Raw genomic sequence first — 8499 nt, 5'->3', positions numbered from 1 at the left:
ATATGTAAAATCAGCCAGAACTATATTGTGCATTTACACTTTACAAATTACGAAGAGCCACCACTGTGGATATATGAACTATGTTATTGGATGTAGTGCTGTTGTAGTTATGTTGGTCACCCACCTTGTCTGTCTCATTATTCTAGACAGGTCATTGCAAATGCATACAGGAAACTGAAAGAGCTTACTCCTATAATCCTCATAACCAACACAGTCCAGTTGCTCAAAACAAGAGAGAGAATTTCTTTAATTTTAAGTAAAATGAAACATTATCACGTATCTGATCATTTTAAATGTACTAAAGATTGGGACAAACGATTTCATGCAACACACCAAGTAGTACAGAACATTTTATATAAGAAAAGAAATAAAGACACCCACTAAAAAGCTGTCAGTGTCAAATAATCACTTATTCTGCTGTTGTCAGCTTTCTACTATTTAAATGACAGGGTAATAGCTATCAATAGGAAAAACAAATCCATTCCACCAAATGCTTGTGAAACCTCGTAGAATTTTGTCACGTAAAAATTTTTGTCACATAAAAAGGTGGCTGTGTGCTTTGGGCTTAGTGTTTCTTTCACATACAGACAATCCCATAAAGGAGAAGATGATTTGGGTTACTAGGAAAACAGTGTGCCTTCTCTTGATACATGCACACATCAATGGGATTTAAACTGCGTCTCTGTAGTTTGGGTGGATTTCAGGCTTGATGTCATATACCATGTTCAAAAGTTGTTTCATTACATTTTCCATGTACTTGTGGAAGCTATTAGTGATGTCTCGGATTTTTTCTGTTGTTTGCTCTTCTATTTTAGTGGAGAGGTTACCTTGGGATCCCATTATCTACAAAGGCAAAACAAGAGAAACCCTATGATCAAAATAAAGGCTTACATCACAGCCGTGTTTACTGTAGCCGGGGCAGCCTCTAAGAATGTCTTTCTATCCCTGAACATAAACATTAAGCAAACTTTTCACAATGCTCTGTAAGAGTCAGGTTTAAACTAGATTAAACCATAAACATAATAAACAGGATTAATGGGAACTCTTTGGATACTCGTTAGCAATGGAACACATCCCCACATAGTGCAGATTTCGAATGTCACTGTTGCGTACAATGTTTACTAAGAGTTTTTCTCTTCTATAACATTTTTTGAATATTTTCATTTTATTGATTGATCTACTATGTTCTGTCACTGATGGGTTTGTTTGAGCTCACAACATTAATGCAAACCACGGTTTTTGAAGTTTGGAAGATGGGAATGCTTCCTAATAAATAAATAAAATAAATGAAGCCTTCGTGTTTGCAGAGCACTGAAATGTCTTCAATAGTTACTGATGTATAACCCTCAATAGGCCTCATTTGAGGCCTTTTAATATTACATTTTCTTATCTGGCCAAATACCAGACAGCTTCTGGCACAGTAAATATCAGGACATTTGCTTCAAATGTAGTTGTATCTTCTCTTCTTTCTAGACTAGCTGAATATTTCCACAAGGTTATGTTATAAACTGATGCACACATTCCAAATGTGTGACTTCACCCCCCACTGCCCCAACTTCCTGTGAGTGTGCTTTCCTTATAGAAAAGTCCTAAAGAATTTAATCGAAAATTATATTCCCTGCTGTAGGATGGCTCAGAAAACAGAGAAAAGAAATGAATAGAAAATGATAGCCTATTAGATCTGTATAGAATCCAGTTGTTGTCATCAGCATTAAATTCTATTGAGCTTTTCCATATGAGTTCCAGTTTTTCTCTTGGCAGTTGCTGCCGATAATTCTAAAAATAGTGCAATATATAGTAGCTACCCAGAGCTAAAGAGAACACCCTGTGAAAGTGATAAAGGAGCAATATATAGTATGAATTGTAGGTTTTGTGGTTCCAAGGCACACCCCTACTATTGTTTCAGTCCTGTGGTTCTCTTGAGCAGAGGCTACTTGTTGAGGCAAATTGTGTTGTGGTTTTGTGATGTGGTCCAATGGTCACAGATACAAGGGATGATAGGTGAGCAGCAATTCTCCAAAAAGGGTCATATTTTTGGAGTTTAATGTATACATTCTCATCATATATTATTGGAAAGTTTATTTTAGGTGTATTTTGATGAGGTTTGATGTAGAGCTGTCAAATGGTGCTGTAAGCCTGAAGATGAAGTGAAATAATGGTACCCAAACTGAGTGTCTTTTTTTGCACAAGCGGCAAAGAGTTCTGTGGCACCCTATAGACTAACAAACGTATTGGAGCATGAACTTTCGTGGGTGAATACCCACTTTGTAGGGTGCATATGACTACATGCATCTGACGAAGTGGGTATTCACCCACAAAAGCTCATGCTCCAATACGTTTGTTAGTCTATAAGGGCCACAGAACTCTTTACAGCTTTTACAGATCCAGACTAACACGGCTACCCCTCTGATACTTGTTTTGCACAGTTCCAGAAATACTGTTTACGTTAATTTCAACACCTCAGTGTGGTGTTTATTGTTCAAAGCTAGCTAAGGCGATTCATGACTAATGCTGCAAAAACCGAAGTAGAAGACTCCAGGGAGGTGTGCTCATTTCAAATGGAATTGAACCACTTCATGCTGGTGGAAATTCATCCATGAAGGAGATGATAGTATAGACATCAACACAGAGACCGCTGATGGAAAGAATACCTTCCATTCGGTGGCCAGAGTGCTATTTCAAGAACAGACTGTAGATAGTCTAGCATCATGGGAATTTCACTGAACCCTGGGAAAGAAAAGTCACTTAGTCTCCCCCAGTAATCAAAGTCTCTGATGCAGTGTGCAGCATTTGAAAAACTAGAACACATCCAGAACTGACTTGCCATGAAAAAGTACTTGAGAAAATAAACTTTTGTTACTTACCAATGAACACTGTCCGAGATTTCTCCTGGTATCTTTAAGACTACTACTTTGTGATGTCCTGCCAATACCAAATGATATTGGTAGCGTGCAACAAAGAAAAGCACCTACACAGCAGTTGCATATGTATCTAGTTGGATGCCAAGATAGCTGCCAGGGCCAGAGTCTCTCCTACAGTGCTGAAATATCAGCTACTCTAGGATAGCAGCATGTCATTTACATCAAGAATCAGCAGCTGTATGCTGTTGCTCGGCAAGTGAAATGGACTCTCTTAAATGAACTTGGTACCAATATGATTTGTACTCTGTGCTGTTTTATAGCATGTATTGGGAAATTCTGGGGAGATGCAGGATTGCTGGAGTTTCTTGTTGATTCTGTTGTGTATGCAGCTTGTACTGCAAATCAAATGTTTGCAGGTAAGCAATTCAGCTGTATTCTACGGCTTGTGATTTTTGCATTTGAGGCACTGAATGCTCTATACAAATTTATTATTACATTTGATTTTACTCTTTTGATTGCTATTGTGATGATTTGAGGTCAGAAGGAAATCTGATTTCGTGTCTTGAAATAGTACATAGAGTCATTAAACTACCAGAAACAAATGCAAATATTTCAAAGTGGTCATTTTAACGTGTTGATACTGTCATTGTTTTTTCTCATTTCTATGGTAATGGCACCACTTGACAGGTCCACATCATACCTCATTTTAAAGTAAACGTAATAAGCTTTCAAATGATGCATGTTATATGTGTGTAGAGAGGGTACATGAAATCAATCAAATCAGTGGTCTCTTGCCGCTCACCTAATGTCACCAAATTCATTTTCCTTGTGACTTCAGCCCAATTTTGGCCCTCAAAGATGACACAGTGAATGATTTAAGATTCTCCTTTAGAAGGATTTCCATTGAAACGATATTCATTTTCTAAGTAGCATCTAGTAAGCAATTGGGCCATAATATAGAATTAAAACTTTTGCTAGTTTGAGAGAAATAAAAGGAAAAAAAATATTAAATGCTGGGAAGGGATTATTATTATCTGTAATAATTATTTTTCTGAGGATATTAATTAGCATTATATGTATGTTAACTTTGGGCGAAACCCTGAGGGCCTCTACTTGGGAAAGATCTGACTCCTTCCACATAATGAGCCACCTTCATAGAGAGAACTTTCTGCAGATTCAGGGTAGCTAGATGTTGTCTCCAAACCAAACCCATGGAAAATGCTCAAGAGCATTACTACGCACTTAGGCGGAGCTTTCTCCACACCAAGGATCCCTCCCCCTTAATTCACACCATAGGAAAAAAATACAGTATTTTAAGTTAATTAATGATTGAATTTCTACCTGGTTTTTTTCAGATTCTTTCTTTTCTGCTACTGAGTTCCAAACCCTTCATATTATTGAACTTCATTCGATATTGTATTTAAATTATGATCTGTTTTGACTTTGAGGATTTTACACCAGTGTCAGACCAATGACTTCCATAGTGTTGCTCCTAATCTTACATCTGGTATGAATGAGATCAGCATCAGGCCTTGTATCTCCATAGGTAGGTGCCATACCTTAAGGATGTTGTGCAACCCGTTCATTGGAGCTTAAATTAACCAGGGTAAATTGTGCACATATTTACACCCCATTTCTTAGGCTTAATTCATTCATGTTTTTCAAGCTCTTGGAGATCCTCATGTGGAAGGGCCATAGTATTATTTCACTATGAGAGAGAGTCTCAAAATTCAGCAATGGATTTTGTACATCCCAAAGTTAGAATCCGTGGGAGAGAGTTGATTTAGTCTGTTACAAAGATAGGCCCGTTTGGCAAATTTTGGATCCAGATCTGTGCTCAAATTTTGCACACTGCTAAAGTGGATATTAGCAATTATCACTCTTATTCAACACGAATTGTTGTTTACAGTTATTGTTTATTATGGTGTGATATGTTGTGGCTGGGGTGTGAGTCAGCACAGAATTTAGTCCAACATGTCTCTAACGAGCCACATTCAAGATGCTAAGTACAATGGTAACTTTAAAAGTGGCTGTAATAACTGTGGAATTATAAATGTTTGCATAGGAATACCTGAGCCAGCACAATGAGCTAGTTAGTGACCACTGCTCTGTCACTGACCTTCTTACTGTCCTCCAGGCTTGGGTTAATAATGTTGTCATTCTTCTGGGACAGACAAATGTCCGACACAATGGGGTCAGGGAAAGTGAAGGAGAGCAACAATGATCATTTACAACATGCTGGCACTGGAAGAGCTGTATGTGCTCTTGGCTTCTTGTGTAAACCGCTTCAATCCACAATCTACAGTATTAGCTCAATGTGCTAATTGTGGGTTTAATGAAAAAATTGTGCTCAAAGTGATGCACAGAGAAATTTCTTTCTCCTTTGCTGTTTCAGACATCAGACGACAGATTTTTCTCATTGTGGGTTGAATGTAAAGGTGAACACATCTGAAAGATATTTTACCTTTTTTAAATTGTCAGTAAAAATCTGAAATAGTATGTGCAGGATGAGTCTGCCTGCTTTACTCTGACATTATCTCTTGAAGCTGACACTCTGGCTGAAGTGACAAGCTGATAAATTTGACTTCCTCTTCTTCTCTCTGCCCCATTCAGCTGTTGTAGCTTTACACGGAATCAGACAAAAAGGAAGTCCAGTAAAGCAAAGAGAATAGTTTGTGATACTCCTTCATGAAAACAGCAAAGAAAATTGCAAAATGATGGAATATCTAAAATTTACTAAATTTTAGAAATTCAGGTGCAAAAATGCCAGCCAGATTACAGTTTTATCTGAAAAATGTAATAAAAAAAATCAGTTTTGAACAGATGTTGCTGTATGCATAGTTGGAAGCTAAGATTAAATTATCAGAACTAGATAAATAATAGATTTTTCATTTCACTGACAGTTTAAAAAAAGTTAAAAAATATTGTTTGGCTTGGACCAAAATTTAAAATTTTTCAACTTTTTGGTGAATCAAAAAGTTGAAAGAAAGATCATTTTGGATTTTTATGTATATAAACAAATTAAGGAAATTTTGCAATGGAAAGTCATTTCAAACCAAAAATTTTCCAAAACAAAATGTTCACATTTGTTCAGAATTCCTTTTGTTGTTTTTATTTTGCAACCAAACTTTCATGACATAAACACAAACTTGTAAAACATTACAGTGTTGCTGAATCTGCATTTTTTACTGAAAAAAAGTTTTGCCTGTAAAATTTTGTCCAACAGTATAAATGAATAAACACAATAACTTTTCAAAGGGCCTGACCTAAAGCCTTCTGAAGTCAGTGGAAAGATCCCCATTGACATCAATAACTCACTGCAGCTCCAACTCTTTGAATATTAGTTAGCAACCAAAATTGTACCTTACTCCAGCTTCTGCTCCCAATGTTAATAGAAAATCTGCCTGGCATTAAAAAAGAGAAACTGAAGGTACTTTAAAAAAAGTATGCACATTATATATATTTCCCAAGAGACGGGCCTGAGTGATCCCCAGCATCTGAACAGTCCTGAATTTTAGAAAGTTTAGGTCCAAAGTACCAAATCCAAAAGTCCCTGAAGCCTGTGAAAAGAGCCAAACTTTACAGTCCAGCCCTATTGCTAATATTTTCAGTGAACAAGTAAATTTAGTCATTATGAATTGTTGGCCAGCTGATAGTGTATCCAGAGCCATCTTTAGGCACCAGTGTTCCAAGTATATGCTTGGTGCGGCCCTTTTCAAGGGGTGGCAGTTTTCTAGGGGCGGCTCTCCGGCTTTTTTTTTTGCTTTGATGGCGGCACTCCACGCCTTCCCCCCCCCCTTTTTTTTTTTTTTTTTTGGGGCAGCAAAAAGCCTGCCCCAAGCAAAAAAAGCTGGCTCTGACTGTACCGTCCACAAACGATCTACAGTAAGGACCTAATACGATGCTTACTGAATCATTTCCTCCCCTTCTCTATTGACTTCCATAGACATTGAGTCAGACCCTCTGTGAAATATGTATGTAAGCTTCTTACTTACATTAGATTGTTTGTGCCTGAATTCCCTCTCCCTCTGTAACCTATAGTGGTCTATCTCTGCTATGGCTTCTTCTTTGGCTTGCTTCAGTCTCTTTCCCTTTCCTGGACAGAGAGATTAAACACAGGATTACTTTGAAATTAGCATTGTGCCTGAAGAGATGGTTGTCTCTACACAGCATAGTTTTCCATGTCCCGAATGCCCAGTAAAGTACTTGAGAGGTTTGATTGCATGCGGACTACTGGTAAGATTTTCAGGAGTGCCTAAATGATTTAGGGAACACAAGTTCCATTGAAAGCCAATAGAACTTGTGCTCCTAAGTCAATAAAGTGCCAAACCTATGATATCAGGCCCTTCTTATTCACAGTACACAACAATCAAAAAAAGGTGTAGGTTTGTCAACAATATAGCATACGGTATTTTCAACTGAGTTCTTTATCACAACATAAATGACAATTTCTTATCACTGCTTCATGTTTAAATAAAATACTTATCTTTGTTTAATTGGCAACAGTAGCAACCAGAGAACAGGTTTGAGTTGTCACAGATTGGAAGAGATGTTATTCTGTAAGATTTGCTATATTGATTTGCTGCCAGGAATCCTTCAGTCCATGCCAACTGGATTCTATTTAATGCTGGCAAATTTCCAAGGCACTTTGAAGAGACAGCTCAGCCACTAGCAAACTAAGTTGCAACATTTACATTTTACTGCCCGGCCCCCTTTCAATTTGTAAAATGCACAGGTGGGTGATTAAGACACAGAGGACATCAAAGCAGCTTTTGTGCACTAATGTGTGGAAACATGAAAGTGATGGCAAAATCAAGATTATATTTATTTATTTATTTCAGTAAAATCCTTGTTATCTGGAATGTTAGGATTGGGTGGGGAGAGGGGAGTGCAGTCAGCGAAGAGTTATACTTACCAATGGAATACCAATTTTCAAAGAATTAGAATACAATAAAATTAATCAAGTGTTAAATAGTAAACAGGTACTTACCAATCCAGTAGTAGTACTGCACTGCAGAGTACTTGGTTTCTTGAAGCACTTAGGTGTATACGGGTAAAGTTTTCTATACAGTAGGTTATCTTATGATGCTACATATCACTATGGGCAGCGCATGGCATACACTCAGATCACTAAAAATACACTTAACATTAAAACTATACTGAACATAATTTAATCTTTCTTTGATGATAAGCATCTTTCCCAAATCTGGACCTTAGTGTCCAAAAATCTGGGTGCCTAGCATGAACCTCCAAACTTAATTACCAGCTTGGATCTTATCTCGCTGCCACCAGACAGGAATTACAGCGCCTACCTCGCTCTCGCTCGTTCCTGCTTTAGGGCATCTTTGGTAGTCATGGTTCCTGTTTTCTTGTGTTGGGGTGCCCTCTGGTGTTTGTTGTCTGAACTGCTGGTTCTCTGTTGTCTCCTGGAGTCTGCCTAGCAACTCCTTTTGTTTAACTTCTTTTCAAGCTAACCTTTGATATGCAAATTAACAAGTCAAACCAGTTTATTTACCTGTGTGTGTTTGCTGGGGATACTTGACTCTCAATGGGAGCGCTATTGTTTAACAAAAGACCCTTAATGTCACCTTAATAGCTCCTTGCTTAAAATGCAAGCCAAGCTGAGCAGAAGAGAAAC

The 8499-nt window shown here is 37.7% G+C and overlaps 1 protein-coding gene across 1 annotated transcript in view; it reads right to left on the bottom strand.

The window, feature by feature from the left end:
- Window positions 1-323: 323 nt before the first annotated feature.
- Window positions 324-8499, bottom strand: part of ATP6V1G3 (ATPase H+ transporting V1 subunit G3) — a 15924-nt gene continuing 7748 nt past the window's right edge. Inside the window, exons 2-3 of the mRNA XM_032770894.1 lie at window positions 6857-6957; window positions 324-843 (exon numbers count right to left, since the gene is read on the bottom strand). Of these exons, the coding sequence (XP_032626785.1) occupies window positions 670-843; window positions 6857-6957 (275 nt within the window). The 3' untranslated portion in view covers window positions 324-669. The remainder of the gene's footprint in view (window positions 844-6856; window positions 6958-8499) is intronic.

The sequence above is a fragment of the Chelonoidis abingdonii genome, chromosome 7 (assembly GCF_003597395.2).
Source record: "Chelonoidis abingdonii isolate Lonesome George chromosome 7, CheloAbing_2.0, whole genome shotgun sequence".
Lineage (NCBI taxonomy): Eukaryota > Metazoa > Chordata > Testudines > Testudinidae > Chelonoidis > Chelonoidis abingdonii.
This window is presented reverse-complemented; position numbering and strand designations above follow the sequence as displayed.